The sequence below is a fragment of the Miscanthus floridulus genome, chromosome 7, assembly GCF_019320115.1.
Source record: "Miscanthus floridulus cultivar M001 chromosome 7, ASM1932011v1, whole genome shotgun sequence".
In the NCBI taxonomy this organism is placed as follows: Eukaryota; Viridiplantae; Streptophyta; class Magnoliopsida; order Poales; family Poaceae; genus Miscanthus; species Miscanthus floridulus.
Genome location: NC_089586.1, coordinates 53,503,014 through 53,526,105, shown reverse-complemented (window position 1 = coordinate 53,526,105; position 23,092 = coordinate 53,503,014). Strand labels below are relative to the sequence as shown.

Sequence of the window (23,092 nt, the reverse complement as noted above, 5' to 3'; positions counted from 1 at the left end):
AATAGCCTAATAAAAATTTCTACAACAACACTTAACAAAAAGGTTAGACAATTATGAGGCGAAGCAAGTGTTGTGCTAGCCTACTCAAAATACAAGCCACCTACCACAATTCTAGTTTAGATAGTATCTATTCACACAATAGCTATGACACTACCCTATGTTAGTGTGCTCTCAAAGGCTAACTAAAGAGCCACACTAACCAAGCAAGCAAGCTCTCACAACTAGCTACACTAAAGAGCTTGACAACTAGTTTACGGTAATGTAAAGAGAGTGATCAAGAAGATTATACCGCCATGTAGATGAAGGAACCAATCAATCACAAGGATGAATAACAATGAAGACCAATCACCTCGGAATCAATGATGAACACAATGATTTTTTACCGAGGTTCACTTGCTTGCCGGCAAGCTAGTCCTTGTTGTGGCGATTCACTCACTTGGAGGTTCACGCGCTAATTGGCTTCATACGCCAAACCCTCAATAGGGTGCCGCACAACCAACACAAGATGAGGATCACACAAGCCACGAGCAATCCACTAGAGTACCTTTTGGCTCTCCGTCGGGAAAAGGTCAAGAACCCGTCACAATCACCACGATCGGAGTCGGAGACAATCACCACCCTCCACTCAATGATCCTCGCTGCTCCAAGCCGTCTAGGTGGCGGCAACCACCAAGAGTAACAAGCGAAATCCGCAGCGAAACACGAACACCAAGTGCCTCTAGATGCAAATACTCAAGCAATGCACTTGGATTCTCTCCCAATCTCACAAAGATGATGAATCAATGATGGAGATGAGTGGGAGGGCTTTGGCTAAGCTCACAATGTTGCTATGTCAATGTAAATGGCCAAGAGTATGAGCTTGAACCGGCTATGGAGCTTAAATAGAAGCCCCCACGAAATAGAGCCATTATACCCCTTCACTGGGCATAACGCGAGGTGACCGGACGCTCCGGTCCAATCGACCGGACGCAGCACCGGACGCTCCGTTCGTGAATACCGGACACGTCCGGTCGGCATACCGGACGTGTTCGGTAGCTCCTAGACTACCATGTGTCCAGTTCAAACCAACATAGCCATTGCTACCCAATCTACCGACAACCGGATGCTCATACCGAACGCTGAATCACAAATGACCGGACGCTGAGCCGCAGCATCCGGTGGAGTACAGTAAGCATCCACGCTCGACCAGACGCGTCCGGTCATATCGGACCGGACGCTGCCAGCGTCCGATCGACTGTCCTGCCGTATACTGCTTTTGCTGATTCACACCGGACGTGTCCGGTGTGGCGACCGGACGCATCCGGTCGCTGAGTTCGTCACCAAATACTGGACGCGTCCGGTCACTCTGTAACCAGCGCGACTAACTCTTTTCAACTCTATCTTCCTCACCCTTGCTCAAATGTGCCAACCACCAAGTGTATCACCTTGTGCACATGTGTTAGCATATTTTCACAAACATTTTCAAGGGTGTTAGCACTCCACTAGATCCTAAATGCATATGCAATGAGTTAGAGCATCTAGTGGCACTTTGATAACCGCATTCCGATACGAGTTTCACCCCTCTTAATAGTACGGCTATCAAACCTAAATGTGATCACACTCTCTAAGTGTCTTGATCACCAAAACAAAATAGCTCCTATGGTTTATACCTTTGCCTTGAGCTTTTTGTTTTTCTCTTTCTTCTTTCCAAGTCCAAGCACTTGATCATCATCATGGCATCATCATCATGTTATGATCTTCATTTGCTTCACCACTTGGAATGTGCTACCTATCTCATGGTCACTTGATAAACTAGGTTAGCACTTACGGTTTCATCAATTCACCAAAACCAAACTAGAGCTTTCAACAGCCCACAGTAGGGTGTTGGAGACTGGCGGGATGATCTTCGGGGTGCTAGAGGATTGGGGTTCGCCCATTTTGTGCTTGAGGTATGATTTGCTGACGACGATCATGACGCGCTTGGTTTCTGCTGCAAGGTCATCAATGGTAGCTTCCCGATCCAATCTGTCTTGGACGTCGGTGATGGCGGCGTCGCCGTGGATGCGTGCCTGCTCGATGGCGTGTAGACGTTTGTCGAGGTTGACGAGTTGGCGATGCATCTCCCCAAAGTTCTTTCGGTGATCGGCAGCGAGGTTCTCGATCAGCTGCTGCATGGTGGAGGTGGTGGAGTACATGGATCGTCTGGTCTCCGGATACCAGTGTAAGAGCCCTGTTGGGAGGGGGGCCTGGGGCGATGGCTAGGGTTGAGGGGGTGTAGGCGTCGGCTATGGGGGAGGAGGGCGTCGGCTGAGAGAGAGAGAGAGAGAGGCGGCGCAAGGAGAGAGGAAGGGGAAGGATAAGCCTGAGGCTGTTCTTTCTTGATCTTAATGATTACATCGCCTCTCTATTTATACTCCTGAGTAGACTTGTATCCTAAGTAATCTAACGAGGGAAGTCTTTATAGATATGGACTTCTCCCAATCTATCTAATTTTAACGGATCCTATTCTGGTTCTCTTTACTCTATTGGAGATCCTCCTGGTATGGATAGTGGAGCAGTGGGAGATCGCCCCTGCTGTGGGCGTGCCCTCCTTGCTGTGTGCCCCCTCCCCCTCAGGTGGTGCCGCTAACCTGGGCCCCTCCTAGGCCCTCCATCAAACGAATGACACAAACGCTTGTTGTGTATGCAACTCTACTTTTATTTAGCACCAAGCCACCAATATTAATTGAAGAATTAACATTGATTGTAAGTGGCCGCCTGTTTCCTCTTTTACTTTATTCATTAGAAACATTGATTGAAGAATTTCTGTAAATACTGATTTTTTAAATTCCCTTTTCTGTGATTTAGCTGGATCATTAGTTCTTTTTGGTACTTTTCGTGGATCTTGTTAATTGAATGGTATCATGGGGCTGAGATCATTTTTCGTGTCTGCATCTCACTACTTCTATTTAGTTGCTATGTTAAAAACACATGAAATTACTGTAGCTTACTGTATTTTTCATAATTTAAGTGCGGTTATCTTTTGTTAGGTTATGTTGCTTTCAATCCTATCTTCGAAAGAATTCAGTGCACTTTTAATCACTTTATTATGATGTCAATGGTTATGTGATCCCAGGACAGGGAAAGCAATTAAGAATCTCTGGCACACATTTATGAATAGAAAAAGGAATTCAGATTTTGTCCGAGGTTTAACTGTAAATAATAAATATTCTGGCACCATAAAAAAAACTCAGGCTACGAGGGTAGACACCCCCAAGCTATTTTAGCTTAAGATAGAGGATATCTTACCCAGCCCGAAAAAATCCAAACCACATGCCCCGCCTGCACACAGGGACACTATTAAGAGTGGCCAGGATTCATGCATAAATATTCAAGTTGCAGTGGATTGCCCAATAAGACCCAAACCAAAACAAGGATTCACAGAAGACGGTAGGAATGCAGCAGCGAAGAAAAAAGGTTCTGATTCTATGCGCAGTGAACGGTATGTTTTGGTCGTCTCCCCTGGCCCTAGATCTCGACGGCAAGTTGGCCCGGTAGTGGTGGATGCGGCGGTTTGGGCGAAGCAGGGGCGGAGAGTCTCGTTGACAGCCGATTGATGGAGATGACATATTAGCGGAGGGCAGGGTCAACGCAGGGGGACTAAGGGTGGGCGGTGCGGTGAGGCAGTATGTCGCTAGCGGTTGCAGGCGGGGACACACAGGGTCACGTGCTAGCGTGGGACAGCACCTATCGCGCGGTAACTCTATCATATCATAACTAGGTACACACGTGTACTTGTAAGATACTCCGTCCATCATAAATTATAAGTTGTTCTGACTTTAGTCACAGCATGATAAAGTGATAGATCTTAATTATACTATGTATTTGACTATTTCCACGTCCAGATAGCACAAAGAAGAGCTGGACATGGGCCATTTTCGTCTCAGAAGAAACACGTCCGGGACTACGCTGCACATTAAAACCGAGACTACGCCAACCCTCCTCGTTGGCAACGCCACCACGCGCCCACGCCGCCCCTATCGTGCGATAACTCTATCATATCATAACTAGGTACACACGTGTACTTGTAAGATACTCCGTCCATCATAAATTATAAGTTATTCTGACTTTAGTCACAGCATGATAAAGTGATATATCTCGATTATACTATGTATTTGACTATTTCCACGTCCAGATAGCACGAAGAAGAGCTGGACGTGGGACATTTTCGTCCCAGAAGAAACACGTCCGGGACTACGCTGCACGTTAAAACCGAGACTACGCCGACCCTCCTCGTTGGCAACGCCGCCACGCGCCCACGCCGCCCCCACTTCCACCTGTCGCCACCTTGTCTTCTGGGAGTCGGAGTGCCGGCAACCGACAGGCATTCCCTTGCTTATTTCCCGTGCTTCGGTGCGGGCTTGAGGCTTGAGCGATTGGTTCTGGTCCCTTCTCGCGGCGGCACCCATGCGGCGGAGCGGAGACGCCGTCACCACGCGGCGGTTAATCAACAAACCCTTCCTTTCGGTGTCCCCATTGGCCTCCATACGCGCTTTAATTTCTATTTATATGTATTCTGTTCTGGTGTTTGAGCGACTCTATTCGACGCCCTCTGTTTCTTGGATTATACCGTACGGACAGCATTTCGTTCTTGTTATCGCTGTCCGGAAATCCATCCAGAGAATCGAGTACAAGAAGCAGGAGCTTTCAGCTGACCATTACCCTGTCATGTTCCTGCAGGAGCTCCGGCAGCGGCAGGTCCTCGAGTTGCTCGCGCAAAATCGATTGGATTGCAGACGAGGTGCGGCCACACATGAATGGACTCTTTTACTGTCCTGAATGAAGTTTACAGTGACTGGAATCAGAACTGACATGAGTAGATCAGAACTAGAATCACTTTGTTAGTTTGTTCCATCTTTTTATAAGCCTTCTAAATCAATTCCGATTTGGCTTCAAAATGAATCTCACCTACAAGTTATTTCTTCGTAACTGTTAATGTAGCATGGGGGACTCCAGAGGCCTTCTAAACGATTCAAGGCTGAAGAACGGAAAAGGACAGGTAAATGTAGTCTAGTCATGGATACAGCTGAATTTTTGTACTCACATGTCTCAAAGTTCATATGTGGATGTTTCATGGAAGATAGGTAGTGCCTTTTCTTGATCTAACTAGAACAGACTATGTTAATCGATGGATTAGTCGTAGTAGAGGGGATGCATCAAGAGTGAGTAGGAGATTGCTTCTGTTGAAAGTGCTTTCTCTGAAACCAAGCTAGAGCTAGTCACCCACAGGTGCATCTATATGGTACAAAAAAAAAACTGTATTGCCTGGGTTTGGAAGCTATTTGTGAAAACTGCTTGTGATAATGTACAATCCCAGCATCCCAGCATGCTGTACATTATTAAAGAAATGATTAAGTAGGATAAAAACTATGCTATGAGTGTACTGGTCCCTGACAGTACTGGTAGACTGGCAGTTTACAGACCACTTGGTTACAGTGCATCATGTCATGGTTGCAATTTCTCATTCAGGCATATAAGAATAAAAAATGCACACTTAATGTGTATCTTGAAAAGGGTGTAAGTTGGATATGAGAGTAGGCAGTCTTGTTTCATGATGACTACCAATGTTTTTGAGGCGTCACCTAGGCGACAAGGCGTGGCAGAGGTGCTGGGCGTCGGGGGCGCCACAACCTGCAGTGGTATGGCGTCCGCCTAATCGTATTAGGCGTCGCCTAGGCGTAGAAAGGCGTCGGGTGGACGCCTACAGCCGCGCCACGGACGCCGTATGCTAACTCGCGGGGGAAGGGCACCAGAAGGACCGCGGCCCCGCAGGAAATCGCCCGCGCGAAAAGCAAGAGACGCGGGAAATCGACCGCGCGTCGGACCTACGCGCGGGAAATCGACCGCGCGTCGCATTTACCGCGAGTGCGGGCGAGGGGAGAGGAAGAGAGAAGGCGGCGGGCTTACCTCGAGCTACGCTTGGCTGCTCCTCTGCTCCAGTCCACCGGGCGGCCGCTTCTACCGCGGAGCCAACCCTGCATCTCACGTCGCTGCTTGCAGCCGTCAACCGTCCGCAGTCTCCAGTCCGCACCTCCGTCGACTCTGCCTCTGCTTCAAGTCTGCATCTCCGTCCGCAGTCTGACTCTGCCTCGAGTCTGCGCCTCCGTCGACCGTCGGCACTCGGCAGCTGCTCGCCCGCCTGGCCAGTTGTCTGCACCTCCGTTGGGTACTTCCCCTTCTGCCTGGTATGCCCCCTGCCTCCTCTCTGCTTTCCCAAATATCTAAGGTGTGTACTCTGCTGTGATTAGTTACTTATTAGTAATGCTCTTGCTTTCTTTTATTAGTTACTTAAGGCTCTTGCTTTGATTAGTTACTTATTAGTAATGCTCTTGCTTTCTTTTATGTAGCATCCAGCAACATGGCAAGCTCAAGTGAAGCACCTGATTATGATCCCAAGACTGATCCAGCAAGGAAAGCGAAGTCCAATGATCCAGGCTGGAAATATGCCTACTGGCAGGACCCTGCTAGGAGAGACTGGGTGGCATGTATCCTGTGTGGAAATGAGGCTTCGGGAGGCATAAAGAGGTTCAAGCAACATTTGGCTGGTGGATATGGAGATATTGTCATTTGTCCAAAAGTTACCACTGAAATCAGGAAAGAGATGGAAGCTTACATGCAAAAGAAGAGGAGAAGGCCTTTGTTCTTGGATGGTGTTGAGGAGGAAGATGGGGAAGATGAAGTTGTGGAGGTGGCAGCAGCAAATGTACAAGCAGGAGTAGATGGGGGTGCAACACCAAAACCGGCTGCAAAAAAACCAAAGTTCTGGGATAGCCGCCAAGAAAAGGCATGCTACCTATCAATTCAAGGCTTTAAGGCCTAGCAATGGCAATTCAACACCAAAGACACCAAAGACAACAAAGTCTAAACAGATAGTAGATCAAAGGCATGCAAAGGACTTTCAACCCACCATTGAGTCCAGCACAAAGACTAACGAGGAGAAGCAATATGTGAATTTGCAATGGGCACTGTTAGTGCCATTGCATCAAGTCAAGTTCATAGTGCAACAACGTTAGCTGATTTGTTACAGGAGAAGATTGAGGACATTGGAAAGGACAATGTTGTTCAAGTTGTGACCGACAATGGTGCTAACTACAAGGCTGCTGGTAAGATTTTGATTGATAGGATTCCCACACTGTTTTGGAGTCCTTGTGCTGCACATTGCTTGGATCTGATGTTGGAAGAAATTGGGAACTTGAAGGCATTTAAGAAACCTATTGCACGTGCTAGGCGTGTCACCACATTCATTTATAGGCATGGGAGGCTTCTTAGTGCAATGAGGGCTCAAACAGGTGGGACTGATCTTGTTAGGGCAGCAAAGACTCGATTTGCCACATCATTTCTAACATTGAAGAGTTTGTACAAGAACAAGGATGCCTTGAAGAGCTTGTTTGTTAGTGAAGCATGGATTGGGAACAACTTGTGTACAACTACAGCAGGTCAACAAGTGCAAGACATTGTGCTATCTATTGAGTTTTGGAACTCAGTAGAAGATTGCCTAAGAGCTTCAGCCCCACTCTTAATTGTTTTGAGGGCTGTTGATGGTGATGAGAAGCCTGCAAAGCCAGAGGTCACAACTCTAATGAATCATGCAAAAGAGAGGATAAAGCTCAACTAAAATATATCAACCAAGCAGGGCCTGCTCAAGCGTATCATGGACATTATTGAGAAGCGTTGGGTGAACCAAATGGAGCATCCATTGTATGGGGCTGCACTATATTTGAACCCAGGAAAATTTTATCCTCTTGTAAAAGCTAATGATGATGCCACTGTTGGGCAGCTAAGAGGTTGTTTTATTGAAGTGCTTGAAAGAATGATACCAGATGTGGAAACACAAATGAAGATCAATAGGCAGGCCATTGAGTATGAAGAGCAACGTGGAGATGCCTTCTCAAACAAAATGGCAAAGGAAAGCTATGACAAAATGAGTCCTCGTAAGTGTTGTTAATCTCAGCTTGCAAATTTCAGAAACTTAATTGCATTCCAAACTCCTAATATGTGTTGTACTTTTCATCCAGTTGATTGGTGGCGTTCTTATGGTGGCCGAGCCATTGAACTACAAAGACTTGCTAAGCGTATAGTTAGTCTTTGTGCTTCATCGTCTAGTTGTGAGAGATGCTGGAGTACCTTCAATTTTGTGAGTATCCTTGTGATTAACAATTTCTATTTAGATGCATACAATCTGATTTTTTGTTTTGCTTCCCATCTGATTTTTGTTTGTAGATGCATACAAAGAAAAGGAATAGGCTGCTGCACAAGAGATTGAATGATATTGTTTTTGTTTCATACAATCGGAAGATGAGAACAAGGGTTCAGCTTATGCGTGAGAAGGTAGGCAAGAAATATGACCCTTTGGTCATTGAGGAGTTTTATTGGGACAATGAATGGGCTGATTCATTGCATGTGCCCATTCCGGGTGCTCGAGGGTCTGATGCTGTCAATGAGCTCACATGGCAACATGTTGATGAAGCCACCGGTGCATCACAAGCGCTGCAAGGTCATAATCTTCCTAGGAGAGCTACTGCTACTCAATATTATAGTCATTCAAGAAATGTTCCTGTTCCTGCTACTGAAGATGGAGAAGAGGAAGATGAAGTTGAAGACCCACATGATGATGCGGAAGTGAGCGAGTGTGAAGAAGATGGCAATGTTCCTGCTAATGAAGAAGACAAGGCTGCTGATCCTGATGAGTTTGATGATGGATTTTGAGTGCTGAAACAGAGATTTGCACTCCTGCTGATGGATTCTTTTGTGTCCTGCACCCTTGCTGTATTTTTGTGTTGTCCTGCACTCCTGTTGTATGGCTTTGGTGTAGTTGACTTAATTAGTATGCTTTAGAGTTCAGTACTTCATTCTAAGTTTGTGGACTATTTGAGACAGACTATGATGTCATTTGTCATGCTCATGCATGCACTAATGCTTGCTAATTTGTTATCTTGCCTCTTGTGTATTGTTTCCTATTTAATTCTCAGCAACTGATAACCTGTTTGATTGTTGAATTCTGTAATTGTCATGCAGTTTCCTTCAAGGGGGATGGATGCTACATGGGAGAAGAGCTTTTGGAAAGGAAAGAAAGGAACATGGTCTCAAGAATTGGCAACAAACGAGGTATGTATGTGCTGCATTAGTATATAAAATTCTAGCTTACAACGCCTTACAATGTGTGTATAGCGTCGCCTAGGCGTCCGCCACAAACGCCTAGGTGTTGTGAAGGGGGTCGGGCGCCGCGCCTCGCCGCGGCGCCTCAAAAACATTGATGACTACTTTTGTAGACTGATATGCGCGGCGCCTCAAAAACATTGATGACTACTTTTGTAGACTGATATGATATGTCTCAATTGTTCATAAAATTCATTAATGAACCAAATAGGAGAAGAAGCATAGAATAGTTAGTAGTGCCTTTGGTTGTGGCATGATGAAGCTAATGGTAGGAAATTTGGATGATATGGGTGAATTTGATGACCTGAATTGGAGTTGACCATTTTTTGCAATGAATATGCATGTGTGTAATTGTGTGTATCTCCATTCCATCATCAGATCATATTTCTGGTTGACATTTCTTTGACTTTGTAACACTCGCAACCCCAATTTATGCTTTTCAACATCCACATTTGCTTTAATTTTGACTCTGCTGTGTAGCTGAGTGCCTATCCCACAAGACAGTTAATTCAATCAAGAGGAGGAACACATGGTCACAAGATGTAAGTTATTAGTTTATTTCAGCTACCTTCATTTATTGTATATTTTCCTCCTGTTCTGTATTGCTAAAAAAATGAACATATTTCAGGAAGATGCTATTCTTATTCAAATGGTAGGCCCGCATTGCAAAAACAAATGGTCAGATGTTGCACGCTCTATACCTGGTCGTAGTCGAGAACAATGCCGAGAAAGGTAAAATTTACAGGATACACATTGTTCGGTTGCTTCCCATTATGATTCCAAATGAAAATGATTTGTCCTAGCCATTATTTTTGGTTTTTTGATCCTTTGGCAGCCTCATTGAAGGCATCTCGCCACACCAGCATGTCAATACCAGTCTACCACCTTTTAGCTTGTTCGATTTACTTCCGATAAAGGCAACTAGATGGTTGTTTGAGGAAAAGTATTGCTTTTGAGGTCTTGATATTTTGCAGTGCAGTCTTTTGGTACAAGCAATGCAACTTCTTTTTTATATACTCTCAAGCCAGGGTCTTTTTGTCTGTTTACAGATTACAGATTTAATGTACTGATAGGTCCAGCATATAGTTTATGATGTTTTACACTTTCACAGCATGTCCAAGCATACTTATAGCTATATTCAAAATAGTTCGTTCAAAAAACAACTAAAGTAATAATAGAATCTTTGTTGTTGGATTTCCTATCCTTCATAAATTGACGGCTACAACATTTTTATTATTCCACAACACCTCTAGAACTATAAACATCAGATGATGGTCCCAAAAAAAGTCAATTAAAATATTAACTCTGAAGTCTTAAATATCTAAGAGAAACCTTGATTACCATTACAACTTTCTGTAGCATCGTTTATAAAACCTGAGCGCATGTTTTCCTGAGAACGCGTTCTTTAACTAAAAGACACTTTTTGATCCACTTTAAGAAAGTATCAATTGTCTAGTGTGTTCATTCAAGTAACCCTAGCAAAACTTGGTGATTATTCTACTATGGTTCTTTTCTCAGTAATAATATGTCATAATGCAAATCTAGGACCAATGACCGAGAGTACTTTCTACATACTACAGTCTAGCAAAGCCTGGCAATTAGAGAGTCAACACATATTTTTCAAAACGTTGTTAACTTGTTGTGCTATACACCTATTTACGCAATAGTTTTTTTTCCGAACATGCATTGGCATGTATTTCATTAAGAGGAAACTCATTACTGGGTCACAAATCAAAATTTTTGAATCAGTAGTTTCAGTTATACCTATATATTGTAATCCTTGTACATATTTCTATCTTTGAAATTCATCCTTTCAAATCTGTCTCAGAACTGAGAATTTACCTTTGTCAAATTTGATGATCCAGATGGATGTTTTATCTTGACCCTGCTGTGAACAACCAGCCATGGTCAGAACAGGAGGACATAACATTGATCCGTGCCCATCGTATTCTTGGAAACAAATGGTGTAAACTGGCTACACATTTGTAACACCCGGTTTCAAGGACAAAGCCGAATGCACACCATATGTGAGCCCTGGAAGTCAAATCTCACATATAGCTACAAATGAAGGGGCAGTATCAAATCATAATGCTTAAATACATAGCGTACTTAGAAAAAGAGATAACCTTAGAAAGCAATCAACAGATAGACAACTCTGATCTCCGGGTGCAGACTTCACTCCACTGGATCCAACTGACTGGTTGACCACAAGCCCAACTTCTCAAGTCTCTGACAGACTGTCATCCAGCCTGAGGTGTGGGGGAAATTGCAAGGGTGAGTCCATGTCGAACTCAGCAAATATAGCAACAAGGTAGTGTATTCCATAGCCACATGATCAAGTATAATTGAATAATAAATAGCTCAAAATAACTCAGTTAAGCATAATTAAACAAGTGCTCATCTTTGGCATAAGAATCCCTTGGCCGCTCGTGACCGTGAGCACGGCTGATATATCAGTTTATTAAACTCTACGCAGAGGTGTACACTTTCACTGTGAGTCATGATTTCCAAATGTACGGGTTTGCAAGGTCCAAACACCAGAAATCATATAAAGCTGCTCAGAAGTTCGTCTAACCGGGAAGGGCCGCAGGGTCATCGGATATAGGAACCCCCCTTCCATTAAAAGGCTGCTTTCATAGCAAGGCACAACAGGACAGAGGTTGTCCTATACCCAACTCGCAGTATCCTCTAAGCCTGCTAGAAAAGGTCTCCCAAGCAACTAGAGCCAGAGCCATATAGCCCTCACAGTTGTACTGTAAGTCCCGGATGATCACTTACAAATGAGACCTTGTGGAGAGGGAATTTAACCCTCCTGTTGTTGCTAACAAGTCATCTTTTATGTTTGTAGCATATTCATTAATCAAGTTTCAAGATCATGGTCACAGAAAGAAAACCCAAACTATACTTGCCTTAAACACCGATCCTTCGGTGAGCTTTAATCTTCAACGTTTTCTTCTTCTTCTTCTTGATCTCCAACTTCTTATAGATCACCAACGCAAAACTCACCGACTGGACAAGACCGAAAAGCACCACACAAGCATCCGAACAAGCATGCATAGCAAACATACTAGATTAGAACAATACACCAATCAATGAAAAGATTCGAAATCTAATCTACGCATTGCTACGATTACACACACGCGAAAGGCACACTAATCAGAGCTACGGTAAAACAGAAACATCTATCGAAGGATTTGCGTTGGAAAGAAAACTATATGCTTTATCTATTTTAATGATCATAAAACATGTATAAGATATCTCAGGTGAATATCTAAAATTGAGTTAAGTCATTTTATACTTGAGTTATTAGATTTAGAAAACTAAGATAAACTATTCATATCTTAATTATAGTTATTTTGATATCATTTATGCAAATTAAATTTTTGACTTACAAAGATATAATAACAAGTGAGAGTATATATTCAAAACATATATAGCACGTATAAGCCCTAGCATTTATTATTTTTAAAAGGAAAACCAAAATGATGTAAGCATTACATCAGTTTAGGATTTATCAATGGAATAATTAATAATGTATTAAGGAGCGGATGTGCATGTATTATTTAATCAAAATAAACTTTAACTTTTCAAATTAAAAGAACATGTAAGAGCATCTACACTATAACTGAATATGACGTGAGTTCAGCTAAACCAATTATAATCAAAACATATATTTAAATCGATATAACCAGTTTAATATTCATTTATTAAGGCTGACGTGGAAAACCTATATTGCTTTTAATTAATTTAGAAAGCTAGTTGCACATTAATTAGATTTACAATCATTTATAAAAGGCCTAAGTATATGCCTATGTTACTTTTAATTAGAAACTCAATTGCATAAGCACAAATCAAATTAATATTTAACTTATAAATTTCCAAGATGTGAGACATGTTAAACATCGCTACTAACACGTATCTCTCACTGCGACGAAACTCGCGTAATCGAATCGAAATCAAAAACCTAAATCGACTTTAATTAATTAGCGATTAATTAGTTATAGACACAATTAATATTTTAATAAAATAAATTCTAAAACATGTAATATATAAACTAATAACTCTACTGCGTAGATCTCGACGATACGAAACTAACGCAACTGGAACGAACTGAAACGGATTTAAAACGAAGAAACGACGGAGATTAAACGAACCAGTGGCAAACTCGTAATTAAGTCATCTTCTACCTTTCTTCTCCTACATACAACGTACAGAGCAATGGCCATGGGAGGCTGTCGCTGCTGCAGTGCCCTTCACGCAGGGGAAGGAGAACCTGGCCAGGGCACGGACGGCAGGGGAGGAAGAACCTGGCCAGGGCATGGACGGCCGGCCGGGCGGCGCGGCGCGCCAGGCTGCGGCGGCCCGGGCCCTCGCGCGGGGTGGCCAGCAAGCTGGCCAAACGGCACAGCAGCCGTGGCTGCTCGCCGGGGCCTGTGGGGCGCACGGAGGGGCGCGGCTGGGGATGCATGGTCCGCGCGGTAGAGGCGCAGGGGTGTGGCCGAAGGCCGGAGAAGACGATGAACATGATGTCCATGGAGGAGCTCGCCGGAAAAGAGAAAACGAAGTTAGGGAAAGCATCAAACGGACATGGATTCGAGAAACGGAAGACACGACGGCGTAGAGGACGAAGAGGGCTACCTCGTGGTGGTGGTGGTTTTCGCCGGAGACGTCCGAGATGGCCGGAAAAGCTCGCCGAAGGTTCACCGGAAACCTAACTGTGGAGAACTTCGGCGTCCGATCTGCGGGGCTACGAGTGGCGGCTCGAAAAACGGGCTGTACTTCTGGAATCCTCGCGTCGAGGGCTACGCCGGCATATATATATATACGTAGGGTTTTGATATTTTGGAAATCCGAGATATTTTAGTAAATATTGATTTTCGGAATTAAAATAATTACAGAAAATCGGGAATTACTATTTAGGCTTCGAAAAATATCTCTGAGCTCCGAAAAATACTAGAAAAATTCCTGGGGATAGATGGAAGAATAAGGAACACAACCAAAGTGGTTTAGCTCCCGAAAAAGACTTTTGCATTGATCAAGGAAAAAGATAAAACTCCAAGAAATATGAATTTAATCCCGAAAAAGGTCGGAAAGATTCCCGGAAAGAGAGGCATCGTCCTAACGTGTCTTAAAACCTTTTCCAAGCCTTTAGATTTTAAAAACAAGACATCTTATCTAACTTTTGTTTTTGCAAATTTTCAAATTCTTTTTAAACCACTACTTGAAAGCAATATTTTAAAGATCGAGATTTGAATTTATTTTCCAAACCACTCATCACAAAAGTATCAATGCAACGGCATGTATGCACAATCCCGCATGTTGCTACTCCTATGATGAATTTTAATTTATAAAAAATATATTACTTTTCCTATATTTCATGAGCACAAAAACCGATAACCATTATTTTAACTCTATTTTCAAAAGTGCAAAATTTTAGGGTGTTACAACATTTTCCTGGCAGGTGAGGTCATGATGTTGAAACAGAACTTGAAGGACCAAATGTCAACTGTTCAGTTTGTATCAGATTCCTACAGAATAGTAAATAGTAATTTGCACTATCTATTATATCATTTATAAGCTTCCTTCGATTCTATTTAAAAGACAATATAGCTCATATCCAGTCATTAAAAATAAAGTACTGCTAAAAATATAGATGAAAATTACCTTTTTTTTTTCTTTTCATAATTTAAGTGTGGTTATCTTTTGTTAGGTTATGTTGCTTTCAGTCCTATCTTTGAAAGAACTCAGTGCACTTTTAATCACTTCATCATGTTGTCAATGGTTATGTGATTCCAGGACAGGGAAAGCAATTAAGAATCGCTGGCATACACTTATGAATGGAAAAAGGAATTCGGATTATATCAGAGGATTGACTATAGATAATAAATTCTTTGGCACCATTAAGAGTGGCCAGGATTCATGCATAAATATTCAAGTTGCAGTGGATTGCCCAATAAGACCCAAACCAGAACAAGGATTCACAGAAGATGGTAGGGATGCAGCACTGAAGAAAAAGGGTTCTGATTCTATGTACAGTGAACGGTATGTTTCAGTCAATCTCTCTGAAAGGCAAATTGCTAGGTCTAGTTTGCCCGTGGTAACCAAGGAAAAAGAGGCCTTGCCATCAAGTTCAGTGGTTCAGAAGGTCTCTTGTGTTGCGGAAATTTTTGAAACGTCCCTGCAAAAAAAGGAATCGACAAATTGTCTTGAAGCTCCACTTAACGGTGTAGATGCAGGCTTCTATCCAGCTCGTGATCATGTATCTATTCATGATCATTTTGATGACATATGTAGTAGTGCCAATCCAGAGTCACCGGAGCTACATCTGGCAAACATAGCAGAGCTTCTGGACATGTCATATTGTGACAGCTTGTTGATCGTTCCACCTGATTCTCCAAATGATGGAAACTCAATGGAAGGGACGGGGCATTAGTTTTTTTTTTTTTTAAATAGTCAGGAAGTGCACCTGCCCTAGGTCAAGAAAAGCAAGAATCTATCCTTGATCTTGAGATCCCTGTAACATATCTTCAACTAACAATGAACATGTTGATCCTTGTACCTATAAATCCCTGTCTTAGTTACAGAATTTCCTGTGTCGTAGAAAGATCGACGCACATGCATTGATGCGTGCATACCTGTTGTGTAATATAGGCTATGTAGAAGAGCAATGCTAGCTGTCTGCTATGTTCCTTAATATAGGCTATGTAGAAGAGCAATGCGTGCACATGCATTGATGCGTCCATAAGATTTCTCAGCCATAACATCTTCAGAGCAATATCCGTACCGTGCAAGGCTGAAAACCTGCGGTTTTGTGTTGAAATATTTCTGTGATTTCTCTGTGCCTTAAAATGCTGGTGGTAATCGGTTTTATAAGGACAATCGAGTTTTATTTATATTTAATAGGCTGCCACATAAAGATTTTTATGACATGGCAATATTTTTAAGAGGAGAAATAAGTGAGTTCAATCTAGATGAAACACAAAACTCTCTTATACAATTACTAACTCTATACGAGTTATGGAATTAAACGTTCATAAAACTATAGAATAAAACTATATACATTGAGTATGGATGCTTCATTAAGTTTTGTTTCATTTTACATGATATGGCAGTCTCGGAAACAACGTCTTCAAATTCTCCTTGACAATGGTCTAAGGAATATAAAGCTTGGTGGGAAATGTACTTTACTGGTTTAGTACAAAATCCGTAGCTACAGTACTGTCGTGCATAACTGTATAACAAGTTAGGTTATTAGACCCCTCTGAATCGAAGTTTTATTCTCGTTTAATAGAGTGCCACTGTGCCACATAAGCAACGAGTTTTATTCTCGTTTAATACCGTGCCACCGTACCACATAAACAACTTTAATAATATAGCAAAAAGAGTTAAAGAAGGGAGAGATGAAATGGGTTTCATCTAGATGAGATCTCAGGGATACTGTCTCTACGTCCTAATGTGTCAAAGCATTTAGGCTCTAAGTTGTGTTTTGGTGATTAATAATGACACGAGATTACTATGACTAACGTGTGTTTTGCAGAGACAATTTGAGTTAGGTCGTGGTAATGAAAATTGATTGGGCAATTATGGTTGCCATGCCCCTGTCGATGGAAATCGTTTCGGTTTTCAAAGGATGGACGGTAAGGTTAATGATGGACTAGTTCTAAGTGTCGTTTGGTGTTGGAGAGACACTTAGAGTAGTTTAGGACTTTGTTTTTTCTTTGGCCATACTATTAAGGGGGGTATGGACTAGTAGCTTAACCTAGATGAGTCTAATGAATTAGGTGTGGTGCACACTTGTTAAACTTAGCACTAGGTAGCTCAGAAATAGCTCTAAGATCGATAGAAGTCAACTTCATTCACAAAGAATTTGAATTGGAAGTGAATGGAGAGTCAAATGACTGACCGGACGCTGGTTTGGTTGTGACCGGACGCAGCTTGGAGAGTCTGGTCAGTTCATTGGATCGGCATCAACAGTCAGAGTGCGACCGGACGCTGGACACCAGTGCTCACCAGACGCGACGCTAGCCGTATCTATAGCAGCGTGGATAGGCTGTTGACCACGGACCAGACGCTGCACAGATAAGTGACCGGACTCTGGGTGCCAACGTCCGGTCAACATCAGTAAGGTTCCAGAGAGGGTTTTTGATGACCAGACGCGTCTGGTGGGTGCTGACCGAACGCAGGCCAGAGTCCGATCGGGGCAAATGGCTCTTTCTAACACGTTGACGTTTTGCACTGACCGGTGCATCCGGTCACCTTGACCGGAGCGTCCGGTCATCCCGATACTCGCTAAGTTGGATCTCAACCGTTATGTTTTGAATAGGGGTATAAATACATATCCCACTCGTCCATTTGAGGTCTCTTGCCCATTTGTCCAGCTAAGAATCACCTTTGGAGTGCAAGGGAGAGCAAGAGCCTAGTGGGGTGATTGAGATTTGATAATCCAAGATTAAGGACCTCATTAGTGCATAGGAAGTAGCAAGTGTGCATCCACCTTACTCATTAGGCTTGTCTTGGTCAAGTGAGAGTTTGTGCTTGTTACTCTTGGTGATCGCCATCACCTAGATGGCTCGGTGGTGATTGGGAGCTTGGTGATCATCCGGCGGAGCTTATGGATGACCCAAGTCACTTTGTGAGCGGTTGTGGGTGATTCACCGCGATGGAGTGTCAAAGAATCAGTCCGTAGAGAGCACTTGATCCTTGCACGGATCAAGGGAGAGCTACACCCTTGCGCGGGTACTCCAACGAGGACTAGTGGGGAGTGGCTTGTAAGAAAAATGGACCCTAAGCCCATTTACTTTCGATTTTGGTGTTTGATGACCAACACAACCAAATTGGACTAATGAATTTGCAAGTGTTTGTTTTGTAGTCCAATAGGGTGCAAGACATGACTTGGACTAAGGCGACGTGATGATCCGATGATCAACACCTTAAGAAAGACCTTAGGAGCACAAGAAAAGACCCAAGATATCAAGCAAAGTCCAAGCATGAAGATAGGAACCAAGCCATACGCAAGATCGCGAAGAAACGAGCTCGCAGAGGCGACCGGACGCTGGACCGGACGCTGGAAGCACGACCGGACGCTAGACCGGTGGCTCGGCAGATAGGCGACCGGACGCGAGGACCAGACGCTAGCGGCAACCGACCGGACACAGAAACACAGCGTCCGATTGAGTACAGAGAGGTTCTAGGCGCGCGAAACTACGACCGGACGCGTCCGGTGGCAGGCGACCGGACGCTGGCAGCGTCCGATCGGTGGTTCGCGGCTGCAACGGTCGGGACAACCGGACGCGTCCGGTCAGGACGATTCAGCGTCCGGTCAGTAGCAGTTTCGCGGGAATTCGACCCCCAACCGGCCATTTGAGCAGTGTGGAGCTGAGGAAACACACCAAGGGTGTTGATACACCATTTTAGTGATCTCCACTTGCAAGTGCTTAGTGTTTTATTAGGTGATTAACATAAGTGCTTTGCGAAGTGCTTAGGTTGATTAGACCACCGCTTATGCGCTTGCTCTAGGTGTTTGCCTAGTGTTTAAGTGAGGTTTGCATACCTCTTGCCACCCCATGCTTGCGAGCACAAGTGTTGTACATCGGAGGGGCTTGAAGTCTTGCGAGATTACACTAACCGCGTTTGTGGTGTGGCCGCCACCGTGTACCGGAGGGAACAAGGCCCGCGGCGTTTCGGCCGGAAGCTTGATAGTGAAGACGGCGGGGAGCATCCGAGAGAGGCTTGCCGAGAGGCACATCGGAGACCCACTTGCGCGTGGGGAAGGCCCGAGGCTATCCACGGAGTTACCCGACCAGGAGCTTGGCCCTTGCGAGGGATTCCTTGCGAGGGGCTCCAACGAGGACAAGGGGGAAGCTTGCGCGCTTCTCGATACCTCGATAAAAATACCGGAGTCGTCGACGGGAGTTTGTATATCTCTATCTTGCTCTTTAGCTTCCACATTTACATTGATCATATTATTATCATTTGCGGTAGAGATAGCAACACACTAGCAAAACCATAATTGCACATCTAGATAGATTATCTTTTGAATAGGTTTTGCTAGAGGTTGAAAAAGAGGCCATAGTTTTGGAGTTAGAATTTTTAAGTTGCCTAATTCACCCCCCCCTTCTTAGGCATCACGGTCCCTACAATTGGTATCAGAGCCAGTTGGCTCATATTTAGACCTTTGGCTTAACCGCCGTTGAGCCGACGCTATTGTAGAGTGGTTGGGATGGATACCGCTAGGCCTCCACAATTTGACGGCACTAACTTCCCATACTATAAAGCTAGAATGGCTTGCCACCTTGAGGCGGTTGATTTGGGTATATGGAGAGTCACTCGTGATGGGATGAAACCCATCAAGAATCCTGAAAACCCCACAAAGAGTGATGAAAAAGAAATGCATTTCAATGCTAGAGCTAAGAATTGCTTGTTTGAATCCTTTAGCATGGATGTGTTTAACCAAGTGTTCACCTTAAATACGGCACATGAAATTTGGTTAAAACTCCAAGAGCTCCATGATGGCACAAGTAATGTCCATGAGCAAAAACATTGTCTAGCCAAGCAAAATTATGATTCCTTTGCTATGAATGATGATGAGCTTGTTCGTGATATGTATTCTCGATTGAATCTAATTATCAATGAGCTCCATTCAATAGGATTATTAAAGCTAGATGATGCGGACATCATAAGGAAGATCATCTCCGTTCTACCACAAAAGAAATATACAAGCATCATCACCATCCTTCACAACATGGAGAACTTGAGCACCATGACCCCGAACATTGTCATTGGCAAGCTAGTGGCATTTGAAATGTCACGTAAGATGGGTCAAGGAGAAGCATCTTCATCAAGCAAAGGCAAAGCTCTCGCTTGTAGCGAGAAGAAAAAGATGAAGGGCAAGAAAGTTGAGTCAAGCTCAAGCTCCTCAAGTGAAGAAGAAGAAGATGATGAGGATGATGATGATGATGAACAAGAATCAAGTGATGATGATCAATCTTCCTCCTCCACCTTCGACCTTGATGAAGAATCAATCAAACTTATCAAAAAGGTGGAGAAGATGATCGTAAGGCTCAATGTCAAGGGTGTGCCCATCCAAATTCAAGACCTCGTTTTTACTAATCAAAGAAACGAGCAAAGAAAGAGGGCATGCTATGGATGCGGCGAGTTGGGGCACTTTGTAGAAGTTTGTCCAAACAAGCCCACACCCAAGACAAAGAAGAAGGCATGCAAGAACAAAGCCCTCACAACAATAAGGTCATGGGATGATTCTTCAAGTGAAGAAGAAAACCATCACAAGAGGCGAGGTCACAAGCACTCATCATCAAGCTCTTCTCGTGTGTGCCTTATGGCATGAGGTAACGAAAGCTCATCCTCTAGTAAGAGTGATAGTGATGATGATTTGCCTTCTTACAATACAATTGTGCAACAAAATCTTAAATATGCTAAAGTTTGCACTAGTCAACAAAAGAAGCTCAAAACTTTAAAACAAGAGCTAGGTAGTTTATAAGAAGCATACAAGAATTTGCTTGAACAATATGAAAACTTTGCAAATCTCAATGTTGAACTATCTACTAAAATTGAGCAACTTGAGGCTAGTGCAACAACAAGTGCATGCACAATTAATGATAAGCAACTTGAAAAGAAAAATGAAAAATTAAAAGAAAAGTTAGCTAGCTCACAAAATGATTATCAAAGTTTGCTTGCTAAAATGGAAATCATGTGCAAACATTGTGATGAGCTAACAAATAAAGTTGCTAATCTTGAGGCCGTCAAAAATACCCCCACCAAGGCATCTAAAAGAAATGACATAATTAAAAAGGACGCATCTACCTCTTGCAATGATTTATGTTTAGACTCACCTTTGTGCAACCAAGCTTGTGTTGAGAAAGTGATTGTAGATACATGCACACAAGAGGTTGCAAAAGAGAATGAGCAACTCAAGCAAGAAGTAGCTCGCCTCACCAAGGACTTGACTCAAGTAAAAGGCAAGGCGAAGCAAACCCAACTTCATCAAGATAACACCATCAAGGGAGTGAAGAAGCTTGATGAAGGACAAACCGTGGTTTGCTACGTGTGTCACAAAGAAGGCCACAAGTCCTATGAGTGCAAGGTGAAGAATGGGGGAGGAGCAAAGAAGAAGGAGAAAAAGCAAACAAGCAAGCTCTCCAACACCTACACCAACAAGGTGGACAAGAAGGCCTCCACACCTTATCTCTTGAAGAAGAAGAAAAATGACAAGGTGGTGGCCATCAAGGTGCACAAGTAACTAACAATGGGGTCAAACGCTTTTGGGTGCCAAAAGAAATCATTTCAAACATGAAGAGCACCAAGAAGGTTTGGATCCCGAAAGGGAAGTGAGAAGTCCATCGGACTTCGGGGAATTTGGAGACTTGGCAAAGTATGGGTGCATTTCATGGGGTGCATCATGATGGACAAAGTCATTGCCAAGTAGGTTAGTGAATACTATGGACCCAAATTCCCCTTCCCATGATAGGTAACTAGATGTCATTACTTTCAATTAGCATTTATTTCAATTGGTATTGTCTTTAAATTGGTATACTCTTAAAGCATCTAGTTATTTTTTATGCCTAATGTTTGCATTTACATGCTTAAATATTTTGTCATGCATTCAATAGGTATATCATATGGTAGGCTTGCTCGGTTACATCCTTAACCCTTGGAGCAAACCTACATGGTGTTAAAATTGCTTAGAAGCACGGCACATAGCTTGTTTTACAATTAATTATTTAATATGTGCCAGAGTCCAAATTGTAGATAATCTCTCCCAAATATCATCTTTCAAGTGGTATTTTGACACTTAAATCAATGTGCACAAATTTTACAAGTATTCAACACTTGTGTGCACAAATTTAGGGGGAGCTTAATCTACAACTTGGATGCTTTGAGACTAACACTTTTTCAAATGGTATCAATTTTTCAAACCTATGTGTAGTAGTCTCATTGTAAGGAAATTGGAGTCCCCGGAGTTAAGCATCATTCTTTAATTGGCATCATCATGTTGTTTTCATTTCATATTTATATGCTTTCTCCATGCATTATATAGATTAAACTCTCTTGTGCAATAAATTGCTATTTATGCATATGCTTTGCTTTCTACCATATGTATGCATACATTTAGGGGGAGCTTAGTCTATATAATGTGAGAGTCAAATTTTGTGATCCATTTCATTCTATACACAAAGGATCACAAAATTTGACCCTCCCTTGTGCTACTAATGTCTTCCTTTTCGGTGTTTGATGCCAAAGGGGGAGAATTTGAAGGACCAAAGGCAAGCATCAAATTGATATCTACAAGTGGTTATGGTCCAAGAAAGGGAGGAAAGTGGATTATGGATTAGACTTAGTAATGGTAAAGTAATGGTAAAATTTGTAGGAATCCATAATGACACATAGGGACTTTTGTTAGGGCAAGACGGTCTTCGATTGGTATCTGAGTAGGTTTTTCTAGCATTATATAACCTTGCCCTTTGCATTGCATCCTAGCAAGTAGGTAGTTTTTAAATTTCAAAATCTCTATCATTTGATTGCTTTGGTCGTGTTGTCATCAATCACCAAAAAGGGGGAGATTGTAAGGAAAATGGACCCTAAGCCCATTTACTTTGGATTTTGGTGTTTGATGACCAACACAACCAAATTGGACTAATGAATTTGCAAGTGTTTGTTTTGTAATCCAACAGGGTGCAAGACATGACTTGGACGAAGGCGACGTGATGATCCGATGATCAACACCTTAAGAAAGATCTTAGGAGCATAAGAAAAGACCCAAGATATCAAGCAAAGTCCAAGCATGAAGATAGCAACCAAGCCGTACGCAAGATAGCAAAGAAACGAGCTCGCAGAGGCGATCGGACGCTGGACCGAACACTGGAAGCACGACCGGACGCTGGACCGGTGGCTCGGCAGACAG

The 23,092-nt window shown here is 43.1% G+C and overlaps 1 protein-coding gene across 1 annotated transcript; it reads left to right on the top strand.

The window, feature by feature from the left end:
* The first annotated feature begins 4,425 nt into the window (after positions 1-4,425).
* Positions 4,426-15,607, top strand: LOC136465526 (transcription factor MYB3R-2-like). The gene is made up of 8 exons (XM_066464222.1): positions 4,426-4,460; positions 4,699-4,759; positions 4,960-5,017; positions 9,655-9,716; positions 9,803-9,906; positions 11,040-11,155; positions 14,623-14,635; positions 14,971-15,607. Exons 1-8 carry the CDS (start codon positions 4,426-4,428, stop codon positions 15,605-15,607), a joined length of 1,086 nt encoding a protein of 361 aa, XP_066320319.1.
* The last annotated feature ends 7,485 nt before the right edge of the window (positions 15,608-23,092 follow it).

Coding starts and splice junctions, on each gene's coding strand:
- LOC136465526 (XM_066464222.1), top strand. CDS start 4,426: ATGCGGCGGAGCGGAGACGCCGTCACCACGCGGCG. Junction 4,461..4,698: donor GACGCCGTCACCACGCGGCG/GTTAATCAACAA, acceptor ATGTTCCTGCAG/GAGCTCCGGCAGCGGCAGGT. Junction 4,760..4,959: donor TCGATTGGATTGCAGACGAG/GTGCGGCCACAC, acceptor CTGTTAATGTAG/CATGGGGGACTCCAGAGGCC.